We start from the raw sequence: 23,524 nt of genomic DNA, 5'->3' as shown, positions 1-23,524 counted from the left end.
AGGTACAGTCTGCCATTATATAAGGACTGGTATAGGTCCACAATACATAGGGTTGAGGTGCACTACTGCTGACCGCTGCCCTATACTGCAGCAGTCCTTCATAAGTATAGGGACTGACGTACAGTCTGCTAAGCAGTCACAACCTACTTGTTCCACAAAGGTCCTTATAAGGACTGGTAACTTGGTCTGTCTAGGGTGCTACAGTACATAGGGTTGAGTGAGGTACAGTCTGCCATTCTATAAGGACTGGTATAAGTCCACAATACATAGGGTTGAGGTGCACTACTGCTGACCGCTGCCCTATACTGCAGCAGTCCTTCATCGGTATAGGGACTGACGTACAGTCTGCTAATCACTCACACACAACCTACTTGTTCCACAAAGGTCCTTATAAGGACTGGTAAGGTATAGGGTGCTACAGTACATAGGGTTGAGTGAGGTACAGTCTGCCATTCTATAAGGACTGGTATAGGTCCACAATACATAGGGTTGAGGTGCACTACTGCTGACCGCTGTCCTATACTGCAGCAGTCCTTCATCGGTATAGGGACTGACGTACAGTCTGCTAATCACTCACACACAACCTACTTGTTCCACAAAGGTCCTTATATGGACTGGTAAGGTATAGGGTACTACAGTACATAGGGTTGAGTGAGATACAGTCTGCTATTCTATAAGGACTGGTATAGGTCCACAATACATAGGGTTGAGGTGTACTACTGCTGACCGCTGCCCTATACTGCAGCAGTCCTTCATCAGTATAGGGACTGACGTACAGTCTGCTAATCAGTCACAACCTACTTGTTCCACAAAGGTCCTTATAAGGACTGGTAACTTGGTTTGTCTAGGGTGCTACAGTACATAGGGTTGAGTGAGGTACAGTCTGCCATTCTATAAGGACTGGTATAGGTCCACAATACATAGGGTTGAGGTGCACTACTGCTGACTGCTGCCCTATACTGCAGCAGTCCTTCATAAGTATAGGGACTGACGTACAGTCTGCTAAGCAGTCACAACCTACTTGTTCCACAAAGGTCCTTATAAGGACTGGTAACTTGGTCTGTCTAGGGTGCTACAGTACATAGGGTTGAGTGAGGTACAGTCTGCCATTCTATAAGGACTGGTATAGGTCCACAATACATAGGGTTGAGGTGCACTACTGCTGACCGCTGTCCTATACTGCAGCAGTCCTTCATCGGTATAGGGACTGACGTACAGTCTGCTAATCACTCACACACAACCTACTTGTTCCACAAAGGTCCTTATAAGGACTGGTAAGGTATAGGGTACTACAGTACATAGGGTTAAGTGAGATACAGTCTGCTATTCTATAAGGACTGGTATAGGTCCACAATACATAGGGTTGAGGTGTACTACTGCTGACCGCTGCCCTATACTGCAGCAGTCCTTCATCAGTATAGGGACTGACGTACAGTCTGCTAATCAGTCACAACCTACTTGTTCCACAAAGGTCCTTATAAGGACTGGTAACTTGGTCTGTCTAGGGTGCTACAGTACATAGGGTTGAGTGAGGTACAGTCTGCCATTCTATAAGGACTGGTATAGGTCCACAATACATAGGGTTGAGGTGCACTACTGCTGACTGCTGCCCTATACTGCAGCAGTCCTTCATAAGTATAGGGACTGACGTACAGTCTGCTAAGCAGTCACAACCTACTTGTTCCACAAAGGTCCTTATAAGGACTGGTAACTTGGTCTGTCTAGGGTGCTACAGTACATAGGGTTGAGTGAGGTACAGTCTGCCATTCTATAAGGACTGGTATAGGTCCACAATACATAGGGTTGAGGTGCACTACCGCTGACTGCTGCCCTATACTGCAGCAGTCCTTCATCGGTATAGGGACTGACGTACAGTCTGCTAATCACTCACACACAACCTACTTGTTCCACAAAGGTCCTTATAAGGACTGGTAAGGTATAGGGTACTACAGTACATAGGGTTGAGTGAGGTACAGTCTTCTATTCTATAAGGACTGGTATAGGTCCACAATACATAGGGTTGAGGTGCACTACTGCTGACCGCTGCCCTATACTGCAGCAGTCCTTCATCAGTATAGGGACTGACGTACAGTCTGCTAATCAGTCACAACCTACTTGTTCCACAAAGGTCCTTATAAGGACTGGTAACTTGGTCTGTCTAGGGTGCTACAGTACATAGGGTTGAGGGAGGTACAGTCTGCCATTCTATAAGGACTGGTATAGGTCCACAATACATAGGGTTGAGGTGCACTACTGCTGACCGCTGCCCTATACTGCAGCAGTCCTTCATAAGTATAGGGACTGACGTACAGTCTGCTAAGCAGTCACAACCTACTTGTTCCACAAAGGTCCTTATAAGGACTGGTAACTTGGTCTGTCTAGGGTGCTACAGTACATAGGGTTGAGTGAGGTACAGTCTGCCATTCTATAAGGACTGGTATAGGTCCACAATACATAGGGTTGAGGTGCACTACTGCTGACCGCTGCCCTATACTGCAGCAGTCCTTCATCGGTATAGGGACTGACGTACAGTCTGCTAATCACTCACACACAACCTACTTGTTCCACAAAGGTCCTTATAAGGACTGGTAAGGTATAGGGTACTACAGTACATAGGGTTGAGTGAGGTACAGTCTTCTATTCTATAAGGACTGGTATAGGTCCACAATACATAGGGTTGAGGTGCACTACTGCTGACCGCTGCCCTATACTGCAGCAGTCCTTCATCAGTATAGGGACTGACGTACAGTCTGCTAATCAGTCACAACCTACTTGTTCCACAAAGGTCCTTATAAGGACTGGTAACTTGGTCTGTCTAGAGTGCTACAGTACATAGGGTTGAGTGAGGTACAGTCTGCCATTCTATAAGGACTGGTATAGGTCCACAATACATAGGGTTGAGGTGCACTACTGCTGACCGCTGCCCTATACTGCAGCAGTCCTTCATAAGTATAGGGACTGACGTACAGTCTGCTAAGCAGTCACAACCTACTTGTTCCACAAAGGTCCTTATAAGGACTGGTAACTTGGTCTGTCTAGGGTGCTACAGTACATAGGGTTGAGTGAGGTACAGTCTGCCATTCTATAAGGACTGGTATAGGTCCACAATACATAGCGTTGAGGTACACTACTGCTGACCGCTGCCCTATACTGCAGCAGTCCTTCATCGGTATAGGGACTGACGTACAGTCTGCTAATCACTCACACACAACCTACTTGTTCCACAAAGGTCCTTATAAGGACTGGTAAGGTATGGGGTACTACAGTACATAGGGTTGAGTGAGGTATAGTCTTCTATTCTATAAGGACTGGTATAGGTCCACAATACATAGGGTTGAGGTGCACTACTGCTGACCACTGCCCTATACTGCAGCAGTCCTTCATCGGTATAGGGACTGAGAATTTTGTCACAGGGTCATTTAAAAAATGACAGGCAGAGGAAGAGGCAGGCCCTTCCGCAAGGGTGGTAGGGGTAGGGCAGGAGCAACAGGCTTGAGCCAAAGTGGGAAGTTGCAGAAGGTGCTTTCAATTACTCGCCTAGCTCACGACAGTGTTAACTACCTCACATTTCTAAAAATGAATAAGGCATGGATCTCAGAGGAATTCAACACATGTGACCAGTAGACCATGTATATGTCTATAAACAATTTTTTAAATCGAGCACAGAGACCTTCTTTCTTCATTTGGCTCACTTCCTTGTCCAAAAAAAGCACACCGTACTATATGCCCGTACCCTCCTCTTTGAAGAGGTTGAGCGGTGTCATATTTCTACTGGGGCTGCTTATTATGGGGGGCTCCCACCATCCCTGTGCTGTGCTGACATCCTCCTGGGGCTGTACCTCTGCTGTGCATATTTTGAGGTGCTCCCACCATCCCTGTGCTATGCTCATTATGAGGGGCTCCCACCATCCCTGTGCTGTGCTGACTTCCTCCTGGGGCTGCTTATTATGAGGGGCTCCCACCATCCCTGTGCTGTGCTAACTTCCTCCTGGGGCTGCTTATTATGAGGGGCTCCCACCATCCCTGTGCTATGCTGACATCCTCCTGGGGCTGCTTATTATGAGGGGCTCCCACCATCCCTGTGCTATGCTGACATCCTCCTGGGGCTGCTTATTATGAGGGGCCCCCACCATCCCTGTTCTATGCTCATTATGAGGGGCTCCCACCATCCCTGTGCTATGCTCATTATGAGGGGCTCCCACCATCCCTGTGCTATGCTGACTTCCTCCTGGGGCTGCTTACGGTGCAGGTGTCAGTGCTGTATATCATGGTGCTGATGTCAGTACTCTCTATCACGGTGCTGCTGTCAGTGCTGTATATCACGGTGCTGGTGTTAGTGCTTTATGTCACGCTGCTGATGTCAGTGCTCTCTATCACGGTGCTGCTGTCAATGCTGTATATCACAGTGCTGGTGTTAGTGCTTTATGTCACGCTGCTGATGTCAGTGCTCTCTATCACGGTGCTGCTGTCAGTGCTGTATATCATGGTGCTGGTGTTAGTGCTTTATGTCACGCTGCTGATGTCAGTGCTCTCTATCACGGTGCTGTTGTCAGATGACTCTATCACGGTGCAGGTGTCATTGCTGCATGTCACGCTGCTGATGTCAGTGCTCTCTATCACGGTGCTGTTGTCAGATGACTCTATCATGGTGCAGGTGTCATTGCTGTATGTCACGCTGCTGGTGATCATCTCCTGCACCCTCTTTGCCTACCCTAACCTTCCCTCTCCTCCATTGCCTTCATGCACTCCACAGTTCTGAATTGTCACAACAATTTCCCATATAAAAAAAGAATGCTTGTAGTTGTCGATCCCAGATTCACCTCATACATGTGTTATGTCATTGGCCATGTGGTGGGACTATGTTTGCACAGCTAGTAATTATTTTGTGGCTGCAAATTTGACCTGTAGGTTTGCGAAGTTCGCCTCCCATTGAAGTCAATGGCGCCCGCCGCGAACGTTCCGGTTCAGGAACTATCGGCCGCGTTCGCGGTCCGTGTTCACGAAACATCCCGTCGGAAGTTCGTCCATCACTATTAGACACAATGCAAAGCAAGGAAGTCATCCAGTCTACTATAAGTGGCATTAGTGGCAGAATAACATATATAATCCTTTACAGTAGGATGTAGTATATGCTAAAGAGCAACTAGTTAAAGAGAATGAAATTTTGGTTAAGATGGATGAAAGTGATATTGAAATGTGAGGGGTGGCTTTCATGGTACCTAAAATAGGGTCAAAGGTTATATTTAGATCTCCCCCCAGGACAGTTACTCTTTCCTGAAAATGTTTACGTTTATTCAGGAAGGCTATCAACCTATCGGCCTGGCCATGATTCGGTAGCCAATGTAAATTGATGTTTTTTTGGGGCACGTTCAGGCCCCTGACATTCAGGGTGCCAAAGCATAGGGTCGTCATGGAGGATGTTAATCAGTAAGTGCTATGCTCAGCATGGAAAGTCTGCTTATGTCTAGTGCCTGTCTAAAAAATTATATAACATTAATTTAGGTACAATGTTACATGAGTAATTGTCAGTGAAACTTTCACAGCACTGAAAAATATCCTGGTAATGAAGTGGTATATACAGATTAGTAATCTGTCACAAACTGTACATTTACTAATTTACTGTGTTTTAAACTTCAGGATTAAAACGATGTAAAAGATATTTTGCAACTATGACCTTGTTGTTCTGTGTTTTTATTGTGTGATCATAGATAAACTGTTGCATTACATGGGCACATTTACAGTTTTGTCTGAACATACCAATATTAAGAAGTTGAATGTTATTTACTGACAACACTTAGGCTCGGTTTACACCTGTGTGGATGATTGCCGCTGCGCACCTGTTCCCACAGCTGCAACCAGCCGCACAGAAAAACACACTTTCCTTTCCCAGGAGATGTGGAGGGGGGGGGGGGTGGATATGCCATTGATCCTAATGGCACCCCATGTACTGGAAACCACAGCATGGCTTCTTGCACTGGGAACCGCAAGGCACTTGAGGTTTTCGATGCGGGCCACATTTTTAGAAATGGTGCAGGGACCTTTTCCCTGCATTTTCAGGAGGCACAGCAGTCCATTAAAATGAATGGGCTACCATGCTCTGCGCAAAATGCAGTTCGCACAAGTGCGAACCTTGCCTTAAAGTTTGTTTTTAAAGAGTTTGACTTTGTGTGCAAAACTTTAAAAGCATGTTTATTTGAATATTAATTGTTAATAAATCGTCGCTTCATGAGTTTTTCCCAAACTGGCAAATAATTAAAAAACTTGACAACTGATCTTATGTTTTTTTTTTCATTTTCTAACCTGTAATGTTGAAGTCAAACATGGAATCAAAATCTGGACACAAACTTCTTTAACCGGGATGAACAAGAGAACTCAGCATGGCTGCAACTGATTCTATGAACAAACTGAATTTATTTGGATGGTTGGTCTGTTTGACTGATAATTTTCTGCCTAGCTACTTTGATTTTCAGATTAAGGAATGTCAGGTGGTAAGAAGCCAACAGGGCCAACAGGGGCACTCATGGCTTGAATTTCTTCTGGTCAGGAACAGGTAGAAATTTGCATGGTGTAAGGCCAGATTTACTGCTGTTTATGGAAGTAGCATTGCTTTAATTTTTTCTATGTTTTTTTATATTAGCCACATTTAAGCTTTAGCCCACCTTATGTGTATTCTCACACTGAAACATAAATGACCACTCTGTCAATTTTTTTAAAGGTTTCAGAGGTACTAGAGATCCTTAAACCAAATGAACCAACTAATGATCTGGACAGTAGCCAATATTTTCCTCAACTTATTGAAAAACTAAACACAATCAACAAACTACCTGTTCTGATTTTTGCGTGAGTATTTTATATTTTTGCATGAATATGCTATTGAATTGTTTTTCATGTGATCAAGCTTTTTAGAAACATAATTTGCTTTGGCCCCTTTCACACTGGGGCGGTGCGGGCGTCGGCGGTAAAGCGCCGCTATTTTTAGCGGCGCTTTACCGTCGTTTTAAAACCGCCCGCAAAGCGCCGCTGCAGCGGCGCTTTGCCGGCGGTATTGCCGCGCTGTCCCATTGATTTCAAGTGGTAGGAGCGGTTTAGGAGCGGTGAATACACAGCTCCTTCACCGCTCCAAAGATGCGGCTAGCAGGACTTTTTTCACTGTCCTGCCAGCGCACCGCTTCAGTGTGAAAGCCCTCCGGCTTTCACACTGGAGTGAAAGGGGCCGGTTTTTTTCAGGCGCTACACAGGCGCTATTTTTAGCGCTGTAACGCCTGAAAACCGCCCCAGTGTGAAAGGGGCCTTTAGTTACTGTTTGGCACACCTCTACACTAGATTAGAAAGTAATGGTAAAGGTTAGGTTTCATCTACAGTGCATTGTTTTGTAGGTACAGTACTTCAAAGCATATAATGACTATGTTATACTGAATAAAAAAAATTGCTTTGCTGAGAGCATCATTTTAATCTGGAAGTTATTTTCATGCGAGCACATCCCTACCAACTTCTAATAAAATATGTTCAAGAAAATGAAAGCAAAACAGAATTTTGGTTTTACAATGTGTAACATTAGTTACTGCCAAAACATTCAGAAAAAGTAGCCTTAATAAGCCTTAATAAAGTGAAGCATGTCTTCCATGCCATAATTTCAACTGCTTTGATATTTTGAAATTATATTACCAATATAGAATTGACATGTTAAGTGGAGATGTCAGAGTGCAGCTTAAAAATTGTTAACAAATATCAGAATTAAAAAAACAAAAACATCAAAAATAGAAAAGGCAACGTGAACAAATGCCAGGTTGTGCATTTGAGTCAATTTTGAACCATCTTTTGTCATAGGTAACAGAGAACTGCTGTGGTCATTTTTGGGTTCTCCTTGAGCAAAGGAATTTGGTGACAGGAGCATAGTGGAAATCTTGGACAAAAAGAACACCATAGACATCCAGAGCAAATTCAGGGACAGCACAAACATACTGTATATATAAAATATTATTGTACTCAATGCCATGGTGCAAACTATATCAGCACGGTGCATAGCAAATTGGTATAAATACCCTCTTTCAGCATCCTTGCCAACCAAAGAAACTCCTTAGTGAACGTGGTACAGCTCTGCTTATTTCCATAATCCAATCATGTGCAAGCAAAAGGATATTTTTTTTCTTGCACCTAATTGAGTATTATTTTCAAAGTGAAGCTTCACCACATTAACTAAACTCTGGGGAAAATTAGTGTAAATGCACTTGCAAAGTGGACAGTCTATTTGTCTTTCATAAATACATCCTCCCAAACGTGTGTCCAAACATGACACACTTAAAATGTAGTGTTATATAGTTTTATATGGAAATATAATAAAGACTAGATGATTTACTACACATTTATTTAAATATCATTTTGATATAATCAAGTACAGGTTGAGAGTTTAGAAAGCGCTCTGAATCTATTTTGTAACTAATGTACATAAGCTACTTTCATAACTTTTACTACTGCCCCTTTAAAGCGGAAGTAAACTCACTCAATCAACATTCGCTATTTTAATCTCCATCTTTACTATCAGTAAAGTAAATAGACAGGAAGCAATATTATATTTACTTGTTTTAAACTTTTTTTTTTACATTTCTGCAGTTGCTTTCTATTTTCTGGCCTAGACCAAAATGATTTCATAAATGCCTGGGGTCAGTTTGTGGTGCTCAGATACAGTTAAGTTCTACTTTAAGATGGAGCAGCTTTTAGAATTGTCTGCATCCCGAACCCTTGAACCTTACACTGTATCTGATTCTGTTATTTTATTTAAAAATATTTTTCTAAGTTGTTAATACAATGTTCACTTCTTAAAATGCTATTTGGTTTTAGATTCAATGTGGGTATGGTTGAAGAATTGGCAAAACAGTTGAATCATCATTTAGAAGAAAAACAGAAAAAGAAACACACTCATCAGGATGAGAAAGAAATTAGGAAGTTAGAAGAAAAAGCAGAAAAACTAGAAAAAAGTATACAGTAAGTGCTATGTAAGCATTGAAAAACGATCTCAGTATTATGGTAGGGTTTTTACTAAATGAACTTATCCTATTTGCTCCAGTTTTTCTATTAAATACACTTGTAGTGCAAAGTGGATTTGCCTTTCGTAAATAACCCCCCCCCCCCCCCCAGTGTTTTATATCTGCTTAATAATTGCAAATCCCTATGTTAACTCAAGCGCTGCAGCCAATCAAGTTTGTTAGAGAGAAGTCAGTTTTTAGTGCATTTGCCCTCAAACAAGGACTGCCAAAAATGGATCTTAATTAATCAAATTCCAAATTTCGATCCATGGTCAGCTTTAGAAACTAAGTGCATTACTGGCAAATATGATAGGCGATTATTCTTCTGTACTTTGCAGGTTCTTTAAAAGGGATAAAACATGGGGAAATGTGCATGTGCCTGACACACACATTAACCACTTAAGCTCCCGATGATTTACCCCCCCTTCATGACCTGGACATTTTTTGCGATACGGCTCTGTTATTTTAACTGTCAGTTGCGCGGTCATACGACACTGTACTGTACTGATGTAATTTTTTCCTCACAAATAGAGCTTTCTTTTGGTGGTATTTGATCACCTCTGCGTTTTTTAATTTTTGTGCTATAAACAAAAAAAGACTGACAATTTTGAAATAAAAACAATATTTTTTACTTCCTGCTATAAAACATATCCAATAAAAAAAATTTAAAGTATAAAATGTTTTCATCAGTTTAAGCCAATTTATATTCCACTACATGTTTTTGGTAAAAAAAATTGGACACTAAGTGACACTCTTGACACTTTTTTGGGGACCAGTGACAGTAATATAGTGATCAGTGCTAAAAAAATATGCACTGTCATTGTACTAAAGACACTGGCAGGGAAGAGGTTAACAGGGGTGATCAAAGGGTTAAATGTGTTCCCTGGGAATGCTTGCTAATTGTGTCCGGGGGTAATTTGACTGGGGGAAGATAGAGATCCATGTTCCTGCTTAGCAGAAACACAAGATCTCCATCTTCCCCTCTCACAGAACGGTGATCTGCTTTGTTTACATAGGCAGACCACTTTTATGCCTCTCTCAGGAATGATCGCCAGATGCCGGCAAACATCGGGTCCACAGGACCTGCTGATTGGCTGCGGCTGTGTCCAATCACAGCTGGAGCTGGTCGCTGGAGGTGCGCATGCACACCCCCAGACCCAAAAAAGATAGAGACAAACAGGTATGTGATTTCACTCTGAAGGGCTGCCCTGCTGCAGTACATGTATGTGGAGTGGTCCGAATGCAGTTAACCACAAAGCCACACTAAAGGTAAGCATGTAATATGGCATCATTGGGGGGGAGCATCTCCAATGTCCGGCACCCAATGTTGGTCATTGATACTGCCCATCACAGTGAGGACACTGGTGAAATGTGGGAGTAAGGAGGTGACACAACATTGATCATTTTAACTTATGGTTAGGCATATTACTATACCGTTTCCTTGGAGACAATAAATCTTTATACATTTGAACACTGTATATATTACCATATAAGTCTATAAATTGGGCAGCACAGTAGCTAAGTGGTTAGCACTTCTACCTAGCAGCACCAGGGTCATTGGTCCGAAACCCAACCATGGCACTACCTGCCTGGAGTTTGCATGTTCTTCCTGTGCCTGCATGGGCCTCTGAGTGTTCCAGTTTCCTCCAAAACTCTAAACACATACTGGGAGGTTAATTGGATCCTGTCTAAGCTGGCCCTACTATGTGTATGGATGTATGTTAGGGATCTTAGATTGTAAACTCCTTGATTTGACTTGACAGGGACTGTTGTGAATGTACAGTATATATGTGTAAAGCCCTGTGTAAATTTATGGTGCTATATAGTACCTGTAGTTTATAAATCTATATGTTTATAAGATCATTTTATAAAAAAGCTTGGTTGGAAAAAATAATCATATTTTTTTTCCTTTGAACCCAGGCCAAGTTGCAGTGACTCGTTTGATTCAAAACGTTCAAATGCGTAAGTAAATCTCTGAATGCAAATAAATATTCTTAAGAATATAAAAATATATAATACATATGAAGTACAATTAATTATGCACGTTCAAAGTACTAGAAAGTAAGCCAACCTAAAACTAATATTTTGGGCTGAGTCACCTGGAGATATACAGTGTGTAGTGTAGTTGAATTTCCCATTAGCTTCAGCGGCATTCTCAGATGCTTAAGCCAGCAGCCAGTAAAGCATCTGGGTAGACCTGCAGGGCCTGGACTGGCTCTGCAATATCAGCCAACAATGGGCTTTTGACCGATGTGGGCTGAATCTGGTCAAATTAGTGCAGAACTAAGTGCACTCTTGTGACCGTATTTCTCCTTCACACAGCTCTTCATAATTAAAGCCCCTTTAGTCTCACAGTTAAAAGTAACTATAAAAAAAAAACTATCTTTCAACACCCACAGCAACCAGCTTTATGTTAACTAAAATAGGTTATAAATTGAAGGAAAATACAGTGCATCCAGAAAGTATTCACAGCACTTCACCTTTTCCACATTTTGTTATGTTACAGCCTTATTCCAAAATGGATTCAATTTCTTATTTTTCTCAAAATTTTACTAACAATGCCCCACATCATTTCAACATGAAAGAAGTTTGTTTGAAATCTTTGCAAATTTATAAAAAAAAAAAAAAAAAAAAAAATGACATGTACATAATTATTCACAGCCTTTTCCGTTGCACTCAAAATTGAGCTCAGGTGCATCCTGTTTCCACTGATCATCCTTGAGATATTTCTACAACTTAATTGGAGTCCACCTCTGGTAAATTCAGTTGATTGGACATCATTTGGAAAGGCACATTCCTGTCTATATAAAAGGTCCCACAGGTAACAATGCATTTCAGAGCACAAACCAAGCCTTGAAGTCCAAGGAATTGACTGTAGACCTCCGAGACAGGGTTATATCGAGCCACAGATCTGGGAAAAGGTACAAAAAAATGTCTGCAGCATTGAAGGTCCCAATGAGCACAGTGGCCTCTATCATCCGCAAATGCAAGAAGTTTGGAACCACCAGGACTCTTCCTAGAGCGGGCCCCCCTGCCAAACTGAGTGATCAGGGGAGAAGGGCCTTAATCAGGGAGGTGACCAAGAACCCAAAGGTCTCTCTTACAGAGCTCGAGCATTTCTCTGTAGAGAGAGGAGAACCTTCCAGAAGAAATACCATCTCTGCAGCACTGCACCAATCAGGCTCCTATGGTAGAGTGGCCAGATGGAAGCCACTACTCAGTAAAAGGCACGTGACAGCCCACCTGGAATTTGCCAAAAGGCACCTGAAGGACTCTCAGACCATGAGAAACAAAATTCTCTAGTTTGATGAAACAAAGATTGAACTTTTTGGCCTGAATGGCAAACATCATGTCTGGGAGAAACTAGGCACCGCTCATCACCTGGCCAATACCATCCATACCATAAAGCATGGTAGTGGCAGCATCATGCCGTGGGGAGTTTTTCAGTGGCAAGACCTGGGAGACTAGTCAGGATCAAGGGAAAGATGGATGCAGCAATGTACAGAGGCATCCTTGATGAAAACCTGCTCCAGAGCGCTTTGGACCTCAGACTGGGGCAAAGGTTCACCTTCCTAGAGGACAATGACCCTAAGCACACAGCCAAGATTACAAAGCAGTGGCTACAGGACAACTCTGAAAATGTTTTTGAATGGCCCACCCAAAGCCCAGACTTAAACCTGATTGTACATCTCTGGAGAGATCTGAAATTGGCTGTGCACCAATGCTCCTCATCCAAGCTGATGGAGCTTGAGATGTCCTGCAAAGAAGGATGGAAGAAACTCCCCAAAAATAGGTGTGCCAAGCTTGCAGCATCATGCTCAAAAAGACTTGAAGCTGTAATTGGTGTCAAAGGTGGTCCAACAAAGCATCGAGCAAAGGCTTTGAATATTTATGCACATGTGATTTTTTCATTTTATTTTTAATAAATTTGTAAAGATTGCAAAACAAACTTGTTTCACTATGTCATTATGGGGTATTGTTTATATAATTTTAATTCATTTTGGAATAAGGCTGTAATGTAAGATAATGTGGAAAAAGTGAAGCGCTGTGAATACTTTCTGGATGCACTGTACACGACAAAGTTCCAAAACTCTTTGTTTTCTTACCCTGGGATGCATAGGAATAGCTTAAAACTATAAAAAAAAAGACTGACAACCATGTTTTAGTATGCTGTACAATTATCTTACTGTATTGTATTTTCTTTTCATATAAATGTTTATCTTAAAAACAGTCAAAGGATCAAACCCAGTAATATATTATTGCACTTTTTCTAAGCAAGAATAGTGCTATAGAACAAACATTGTGATCTTTATTAAAAATATTAAAGTGGTTGTAAACCCTCCCCCACAACTTTGTCCCATGTAAATCAGCATAAAAAAACCCTAATGAACACTGCTTGTAGATATCTCCTTACTTGCTTAGTTGTTATTGTTTTTTATTGTATTGTAATTGTTGTAATCCTTGTTGTTCTGTAGAATGAAGTCACTGAGCATGCCCAGATCTCCCCTGATTTAAGGCACACTCTCTATGTCTTATCTATCTGTTATCAGGACTTCCTACGGCACAACACTAAACTCTGCTAATCACTCAGAGCTTCCTCCTACACACCATGTGACCATGTGACATGACATACAGTCTAAGCATGGCCATTACTGCAGTCTTATCAGCTGAAGCTGATAAGTCTGACAAAGGGAAACATTAGACATCTGCACAAGTAAATACTATGAAATAAACAAGTAAGCTATGAACAGGGAAGCAGGGTTGCCATAGAAACGTTGGATTGAGAAGGAGGTTTGGTTAACAGTACAGGAAGTGCTCAATGTAAGGGCGGAAATACACTCCACTGTGGACTCAGAAAACAATACTTAAGCTGGCGCTGCCTAACCCCTGGAAACAAGATTTTTAAAGTTTCTTTAAACAGTAAGTAATATGCGATTTGAGCTGGATTACAGTGGCTATAGTCTGATAATGACTTATTATAATGGACTAAATAAAAAAAAGGATCAGAGTGGGAGAGTTTACTTCCTCTTTAAAATCTGGTACTCACAAATGTTCTAGACTCACTTTGTCATAAGAAATACAGTAGAATCCAGGAAGGAGCCTGCTCAGTCCTCTCTGCACACAAGAAATACCTGTAGCAATTCCTGTTAGAGAACATACAGCCACTGTCTCTATTGTGCATTACTGTTTGTTGGTTTCAAGTGCGAACCCTCTCAAAGCTCCTCAGTTTTCTGACTGCAGTAACCACTAAAGCTGTGATCTTCTGGTTTCTGGAGGGGTTAATACCAGTGGCTGTGCCTGTGCAGGCACTCGTCACAAGTGCCGACTATAATCATCATTTCCACCGCCACGCTTCATTCTTACCGCCTATACGTTCCCACAGTGCAAAGCGTCCCATAAGTGGAGGAAGTAAACATTTCATTCGTCTACCTGCCTTCCAATTGCAGAACACTTTGATGCCACATTCATCTCTGTGCACATGCACAATTTTCAGTGTATTGTCTACCCTGAGATTTTCACCCCTATCACATCTGAGCAGCCTATGTGACTGTAAAGTCACAAATATAGGCGTATACACTGTGGTAAATGACAGCCCATTCCCTATCTCCTCCTCAATGTCCACTAACCAGCTAAACACAATGGGTGTGGGATATTACATGTAGATTGATGGTGGCATAACCACAGGCTGAAGGGGCTTGACACAAATTGTGACTGGCAGAAATCCACCCATACCATATAATTGCCAAAAAATAATAACGTTTCAGTACCAGTGAGGTGATATTCTTCCATATTCTCAAAGAATACCTGGTTGGAACGTACTCAGGTATTCGTTAAGCATATGGAAAAGTTTACTTCATGGATATGGTTATGGGTCCGTTTTATAGATGATGTGTTCATCTTGTGGAAGGGTCCAAAGGAGAGTTTTGCTGAATTTGTAGCCTGCTTAAATGTAAACAACATTGGCATGTATTTTACTAGTGAGATCAATATAATTCATCTTGTGGAGGGGTCCAAAAGAAAATTTTTCTGAATTTCTAGCCTGCTTGAATGTGAACAAAATCAGCATTTATTTTACTAGTGATATCTAATAAAATTGCAATAATTTTCTGTGAGTGGAACAATTGGTACCACAGTTTATCACAAGCCCCATTCCACCAATGCCCTGCTCCATTGGGATAGCCATCATTCTACATCTTTGCAGAGAGGCATCCCCACAGGGTAATTCATTCGGGTGAAAAGAAACTGCTCCACAGAATCAGCTTTTCAGACTGAGAGTGCACTATTGATGGAATGGTTACAAAGGCGGGGTTACAAAATGCATGATCTTAAAAGATCTTATGATAAGGTGAAGGGTTTCCCCAGACAATCCCTCTTAGGTCAGAAACAGAAGAAAACAGACACTCACGAGGGTACACAAATTATTGGGACACACTCCAATCAATCAGGCCAGATTTTCAACATTATTAAGAGATATTGGAACAGCTTGCATGATAAGGGTCTTTGCAGAGTCCTTCCCAAAAAATCCACAATTACATTTAGGAGAGGAAAGAAGATGAAAGATCTACTCATGCATAGTCACCTCGATAAGGTACCAGTACAACGCACAACCCCTTCCTGGCTACAAGAACAACCTATGCAGTATTTCAGATGTGGCCATTGTAAGGCTTGTACTTGCATACTCACAACAAAGGAACCCCAAAAACTGTGAAATTATCAAATTAAAATCATTCTTTAATTATAGCTCAGAGGTGGTGATTTATGCTGCGAAGTGTCCATGCCCACGGTAATATATGGGAAAGACAATTGGGCAATTTCAATGTCTTGTCTTGCAACACCTGAACGATGTTGCGTTAAAGGACAGACCTCATGCAAGACATATGTGGAAAATACATGGAGGAAAATCAAACTTTCTAAAATTCTGGTTCATTGAACAACTCCAGCTGGGACCAAGAAAGGGGGGCCTAGATAAATGCTTGTTAAAAGTAGAGGCCGAGTGTTTTTTCACGTAAATTCACATTTCCCACATAGACTAAATGTGGGCTTTACATATTTGCCCTTTGTACATAATTAGTGCATTTTGCAGTGTGTTCTCTGAAACCTCCATATTATCTTGTATAGACTGTTTGTAATTTAATACATAAGAGAAGGCATTTGGGTATAGAAAAATAGGGAACTTTTAAGTGATCAGTTGGAATGTGGAGCGACACAGAAAGTTACAAACAAAAGCAGAGATATATATGTTGAGAGAATGATGTAGAATTGCTCCTATTAAACTGCTTATTAGATGTTCTCCATATAGAGGTCATAATTAGCTACAGTGTGTAATTAGCAGACTCCTTTGAGAGCCTGTCTTCTTGCTCCCCTCCAGAAGATGGCGATGATGATACTAAGAAACATGCATGCTTGTGCATCATAATGTCATGATGTCACCGCGTAGTGCACGTGATTATGTCATCTTGCTGCTAGTGTGGCAGCCATCTTTAAAAAATATAAATAGAAGGAATTATACTTTTACCATGTGGGGATGATTTGGACCCTCTTTCTTTGTTTCTTTTCTTTATGTTTGGTGTTCTATAGTTTATTTGACACCCCTGATGAAGCTTATTATTTAAGCCAAACATGTAGGGTATTTCTTGTTTTGGGAGCACTTTATTGGAACTTTATTTTGGGGTTTCACATGGTTTATTGGTGAGGTTATTCTAATTTGAGATATATGGCACTACTTTACTATTAATGGTCAGTATATGGGGATGGAGTAGGTACAGAAGTTTATTTCAGAGACTTTTTACCGCCAGGGAATTTTGAACCCTTAGTTATACATACCAAAGGAGTTTAGCGAATAATGAAGTTTTATTTCAGTTTTACCTGTACTACCTGATATAATTTTTAAAATAGGTTTTGTCTTGTGCCACTATTATAACAAGGCATATAGAAACTGCCATCACTGGACAAGGTTGACACCACTCTTTTTTGGGTTTAAAAGACCATGATTATCTGGTTGTGAAGAGACCAGAGAAGAATCCCCCCATGTGGCTATAAAAAGCGGCTGCATAGCGGTACAGAGGGGAAGATTTTCTCTCATTTTTCTGACCAATACTGACCATAAAGGATATCTTTTTGAGTTTTATATAAGCCCAGACCATTGAAGTGAACAAACACACACAGTCATTTTTACATTTTATTAAAAAGTCCTCAGTGGCATCCCTTCCAAAAGGGAAAGCCCATGTTCTAGATGGCCTCCCCAATAAAGTATATAGCCAATACGGTGGGACACTCTTGCCTTTCTTGTTATAGACTTTCAATGCCGTTTTTGAGAATGGATGTCTTTCTCCGTCTATGACAGAGGCCATAACAGAGGCAGAGGCCATAATCATAGTCATAGCTATGACAGAGGCCATAATCATAGTTATACCTAAGAAAGGAAAGGATTTGCTATTCCGGGACTCTTATAGACCAATATCATTGCTCAATACAGATATTAAAAATACTTACTAAAATCATAGTACATTTATTAAATCTTTTATTCACCCAGGCCAAACTAGGATTATGCCCAACTCCTCAACTGCTGTAAATCTAATGCCGCGTACACATGATCGGACTATCCGGCGGACTTGGTCCAGCGGACCAGAGTCCGGCGGACAATTCGCCAGTGTGTGGGCTCCGGCAGACTTTTTCTTCCCAAAAGTCTGGTGGACTTTGAAAGAAGACTTGACTCAAAATTCTCCGCCGGACAATCTGCCCATCTATGTGCTAGTCCGCCTGACTTTTGAAATGAACGCACGTGCCCGCACACGGAGTAAAGTCCATTTTAAAGTTCATTTTGAACGTTGCTCCAGGTAGACGGAACTAGCGACAAGAAACGGCCAGGGTTGTTGGGAAGAGGCCCTCATCAACATGGGGACAAGGTGCTTTGGGGTGGGGGGGCCGCAGGGCCCCCCTTCCCCAAAGCACCCCCCATGTTGAGGGCACGCGACCTGGTACGGCTCAGGAGGGGGGGCGGGCCCACTCCCTTTCCTGAGGGCGGCGACAAAGAAGAAAGCCGGGCTCCTCCGCTAGTAAAAGAGCTAGCAAAAGAGCAGAAGATAGCGGAGGAGTCCGGCAAGAAGACCCCCGAAGACGGAAGAAGACCCCGGAGCTGTGCAATAAACAATTTTAACCCTTGTGTGTTGTGTTTTTTTTACATTTTTTTCACAGGTGAATGGGTAGGGGTACATTGTACCCCATACTCATTCACATAGGGTGGGGGGGCCGGGATCCGGGGGCCCCCTTATTAAAGGGGGCTCACGGATTCCAATAAGCCCCCCGCCCACAGACCCCGACAACCAACGGCCAGAGTTGTCGGGAAGAGGGCCTTGTCCTCATCAACATGGGGTCAAGGTGCTTTGGGGTGGGGGGGGGCGCGTGTCCCCCCTTCCCCAAAGCACCCCCCCATGTTGAGGGCACGCGGCCTGGTACGGCTCAGGAGGGGGGGCGCTTGCTCGTCCCCACCACCTTTCCTGACCGGCCGGGTTGCATGCTCGGAATAAGGGTCTGATATGGACCTGGGGGGGACCCCCACGCCGTTTTTTCGGCATAGGGCTTCCCCTTTAACTCCATACCAGGTGACGAGGCCTGCGACGCTTCCTTCGCTGGTCCTGGCTACCTGGAGCCGTGCTCAAAATGAACGGACTTTCCTCCGTGTGTGTGGGCAAGTCCGTTCCTTTCAAAAGTACGGTGGACTTAGTCCACCGGAAAAGTCACGTGTGTGGGCAGGTCCGCTCGTTCGGAAAGTACGGCGGATTTTACGGTGGTTTGTCCGCCAGACTAAGTCCGCCGGATAGTCTGATCGTGTGTACGCGGCATAAGATGCACTCTTAAATGTTCAAACTCCTGCTGACAATTAAACTAGCAGGGCTTTGCTGTCTTTAGATGCTACTAAAGCATTTGACAGCATAGAATGGTGCTATATATGGGAAGTACTTAGATGTTTTGGCTTTGGCAACATTTTCTGTTTTCCTCCATGAGAATCAATAAGAGACTGTCAAACCCATTTTCTTTGTCTCTAGGTACTAGACAAGGGTACCCACTCTCACCTCTTTTATTTTCGGTAGTGATAGAACCCCTAGATAGGAAAAAAAAGTCCTCAAGAAAGATTAAGGTTTATACTGTTTGCCTTTGGTGCATAGGGAAATTCACTCTTGTCCTGTAGAAGTAGCTGATTGCCATAAAGGTATATTTAAAATTATTTAAAGTGGTAGTAAATTATTTTTTAAGCTTGCAAATACAGGGAAGCTTATGATAAGGCTTACCTATAGGTACAGTAAATACTAACCTTGCACTGTTTAAGAGATATTCACACTGCATGCAGCTAGTGACATCTAGTGATGGACGAACTTCCGAGGGGACGTTTCGCGAATGCGGCCGATAGGTCGCAAACCGTAACGTTCGTGGCGGGCGCCATTGACTTCAATGGGAGGCAAACTTTGCAAACCTACAGGTCAAATTTGCAGCCACAAAATAATTACTAGCTGTGCAAACATAGTCCCACCACATGGCCAATGACATAACACATGTATGAGGTGAATCTGGGATCGACAACTACAAGCATTCTTTTTTTATATGTGAAATTGTGACAATTCAGGACTGTGGAGCGCATGAAGGCAATGGAGGAGAGGGAAGGTCAGGGTAGGCAAAGAGGAGGGTGCAGGAGATGATCACCAGCAGCGTGACATACAGCAATGACACCTGCACCGTGATAAAGTGATCGGACACCAGCACCGTGATAGAGAGCACTGACATCAGCAGCGTGACATAAAGCACTGACACCAGCACCGTGATATACATCACTGACACCAGCACCGTGATAGAGAGCACTGACATCAGCAGCGTGACATACAGCAATGACACCAGCACCGTGATAGAGTGATCTGACACCAGCACCGTGATAGAGAGCACAGACATCAGCAGCGTGACATAAAGCACTGACACCAGCACCGTGATATACAGCACTGACACCAGCACCGTGATAGAGAGCACTGACATCAGCAGCGTGACATAAAGCACTCACACCAGCACCGTGATATACAGCACTGACACCAGCACCGTGATATACAGCACTGACACCTGCACCGTAAGCAGCCCCAGGAGGAAGTCAGCATAGCACAGGGATGGTGGGAGCCCCTCATAATGAGCATAGCATAGGGATGGTGCGAGCCCCTCATAATATGCACAGCAGAGGTACACCCCCAGGAGGAAGTCAGCACAGCACAGGGATGGTGGGAGCCCCTCATAATAAGCAGCCCCAGGAGGAAGTCAGCACAGCACAGGGATGGTGGGAGCCCCTCATAATAAGCAGCCCCAGGAGGAAGTCAGCACAGCACAGGGATGGTGGGAGCCCCTCATAATGAGCATAGCACAGGGATGGTGGGAGACCCTCATAATATGCACAGCAGAGGTACAGCCCCAGGAGGAAGTTAGCACAGCACAGGGATGGTGGGAGCCCCTCATAATAAGCAGCCCCAGGAGGAAGTCAGCACAGCACAGGGATGGTGGGAGCCCCTCATTATAAGCAGCCCCAGGAGGAAGTCAGCACAGCACAGGGATGGTGGGGGCCCCTCATAATGAGCAAAGCACAGGGATAGTGGGAGCCCCTCATAATGAGCATAGCACAGGGATGGTGGGAGCACCTCATAATATGCACAGCAGAGGTACAGCCCCAGGAGGAAGTCAGCACAGCACAGGGATGGTGGGAGCCCCTCATAATAAGCAGCCCCAGGAGGATGTCAGCATAGCACAGGGATGGTGGGATCCCCTCATAATAAGCAGCCCCAGGAGGAAGTCAGCACAGCACAGGGATGGTGGGAGCCCCTCATAATGAGCATAGCACAGGGATGGTGGGAGCCCCTCATAATATGCACAGCAGAGGTACAGCCCCAGGAGGAAGTCAGCACAGCACAGGGATTGTTTGAGCCCCTCATAATAAGCAGCCCCAGGAGGATGGCAGCATAGCACAGGGATGGTGGGAGCCCCTCATAATAAGCAGCCCCAGGAGGAAGTCAGCACAGCACAGGGATGGTGGGAGCCCCTCATAATGAGCATAGCACAGGGATGGTGGAAGCCCCTCATAATAAGCAGCCCAGTAGAAATATGACACTGCTCAACCTCTTCAAACAGGAGGGTACGGGCATATAGTACGGTGTGCTTCTTTTGAACAAGGAAGTGAGCCAAATGAAGAAAGAAGGTCTCTGTGCTCGATTAAAAAAATCGTTTATAGACATATACATGGTCTACTGGTCACATGTGTTGAATTCCTCCGAGATCCATGCCTCATTCATTTTTAGAAATGTGAGGTAGTTAACACTGTCGTGAGCTAGGCGAGTACGCTTATCGGTCACGATCCCCCCTGCTGCGCTGAACGTCCTTTCGGACAGGACACTGGATGAGGGGCAAGCCAACAGTTCGATTGCAAATTGGGCAAGCTCTGGCCAGAGGTCAAGCCTGCCCACCCAGTAGTCCAGGGGTTCCTCACTCCTCAGAGCGTCCACATCGGCCGTTAACCCGATGTAGTCGGACACCTGACGGTCTAGGCGTTCCCTGATGCTGGATCCGGATGACACCTGTCGATGGGTTGGCTGAAAGAATGACCTCATATCCGAAGTCACCAACACATCTTCAAACTGGCCTCTTCTTGCAGGCGCTGTTGGATTGGTACCCACAACTCCTTCTCTGGGAGTGGGAATAGCTCCTCTGCCAGCACACACAAAAGCAGAATGCAGCATTTCTCGAAGCAAGGCCTGGAAGTGCTCCATTCTGACAGCCCTCTGTGACGGCAGTAACATTTCCGCCATTTTGTGTTTGTACCGGGGGTCTAAGTACGTTGCCACCCAGTACTGGTCCTTGACCCTTATGCTTTTTATACGGGGGTCCCTATTAAAACACTCCTCTGACTCCTCTTCAGACTCCTGTTGTTGACTTGTCTCAGATAGAGTAGCCCCCCTGGGAATTCATCCAGCATTGCGACTTCCTCATCTTCCCGCTCCTGCTCCTCCACAGCTTGATCAATGACACGACACAATGCACACTCCATAAAGAAGGCATAAGGTACCATGTCACTGATGGCGCGATGGCTGCGACTGACCAGTTTGGTGATCTCCTCAAATGGCCGCAGAAGTCTGCATGCGTCGTGCATGAGCAGCCACTGGCGCAGTGAAAAAACCCCAGCTCTCCAGAACCTGTTCTGCCGCAGAGTTCATACAGGTAGACGTTAACTGCATGTTTCTGCTGGAGCAGCCTATCAAGCATATAGAAGGCAATCGCAAATAAGACGTCTGACCGGCAGATTGTGTCACCGCTGAATGTCAGCAAGGCGAGCCATGGCCGTGCAAGATCTTCTGAAATGGGCCGAGATTTTCCTTGCCTGCCGCAAGATGTCCTGGACCCCAGGGTATTTGACAACGAATCGCTGCACGACCAAGTTTAAGACGTGTGCCATGAATGGCACGTGCGTAATTTTGCCCTGTTTCAATGTGCTAAGCAGATTGGCACCGTTGTCACACACCACTTTACCAACTGTCAAATTGAGCGGTGTTTGCCACTGATCTGCCTGTGAACGCAAAGCTGAAAGGAGTGGCGGGCCAGTGTGGCTCTTGGCTTCCAGGCACAACAGACGCAGCACGGCATGGCAACGTCTCACCTGGCATGTCGAATAGGTTCTGGGGAGCTTGGGCGACGCAGCGGAAGAGATGCTAGAAGCGGAAAAGGAGGAGTCAGCCAAGGAGTAGAGGGAGGAGGATGGAGTAGGAGGAGGAGGAGGAGGAGGAGAAGAAGAGCCAGGCCTGCATGCAATCCGTTGGGCAAGAGGGTTATACGGCATCATAATTTTTTTACGCTCGAACATTAGGCCCACGGAAGCCTGCCTTTTTGCAGAAAAACGTGAGCTTGGCGTGATGGAAGGTGGAGTGGAGGACAATTGTGAGGAGAGAGGAGAAGTAGAAGACGAGGCTGGACGGTGAGCGCCTGGAGTGTGGCTTTGTGTGTTCCGTTGCTCCCACTGGGCTCGGTGATGGCTGCTCATGTGCCTTCTTAAGGCGGTCGTCCATAGGTGAGTGTTGGGCTTACCGCGACTAATGCGTTGACTGCAAAGATTGCAGATGGCAACGCTATTGTCAGCAGCGGACACGTTAAAAAAGCCCACACTGCGGAGCCATGTGCCGGTGTCCTGGGAGCACCAGATGGGACTGTACATGGTCGATGACTCGCTTCTGATACATTTGCAGTCTGCTTTGTCCCTGTGACTCAAGCGGAAGGTATGTGGTGGTGGTGGTGTTGTTGTTGGTGGTAGTGTCTTTGGGGGTGCACATAGCAGAGAGTGAAGAAGAGGGTGCAGATCGAGAGGATGAGGAGGGTGCAGAAGAGTAAGGCTGAGTGAGCCACTCAACCAAGTCTGGTGCGTCCTTTAAAGTAATTGAACGCACCTTCTGCAACTTCCCACTTTGGCTCAAGCCTGTTGCTCCTGCCCTACC

At 44.2% G+C, this 23,524-nt stretch overlaps 1 protein-coding gene across 2 annotated transcripts in view; it reads left to right on the top strand.

Moving 5' to 3' along the window:
* LOC143975136 (putative ATP-dependent RNA helicase DDX60) overlaps window positions 1-23,524 on the top strand; it is a 595,575-nt gene that overhangs the window by 337,500 nt on the left and 234,551 nt on the right. For both annotated transcript variants that reach the window (XM_077477174.1, XM_077477173.1), the window contains exons 25-27: window positions 6,716-6,840; window positions 8,839-8,982; window positions 10,944-10,985. In XM_077477174.1, the coding sequence (XP_077333300.1) occupies window positions 6,716-6,840; window positions 8,839-8,982; window positions 10,944-10,985 (311 nt within the window). The remainder of the gene's footprint in view (window positions 1-6,715; window positions 6,841-8,838; window positions 8,983-10,943; window positions 10,986-23,524) is intronic.

Source organism: Lithobates pipiens, unplaced genomic scaffold (genome assembly GCF_037356315.1).
Source record: "Lithobates pipiens isolate NorthernLeopardFrog02 unplaced genomic scaffold, aLitPip1_a1.2 Scaffold_13, whole genome shotgun sequence".
In the NCBI taxonomy this organism is placed as follows: Eukaryota; Metazoa; Chordata; class Amphibia; order Anura; family Ranidae; genus Lithobates; species Lithobates pipiens.
Note: the sequence above shows the minus strand (reverse complement) of the source record. Positions and strands in the feature narration are given on the sequence as shown.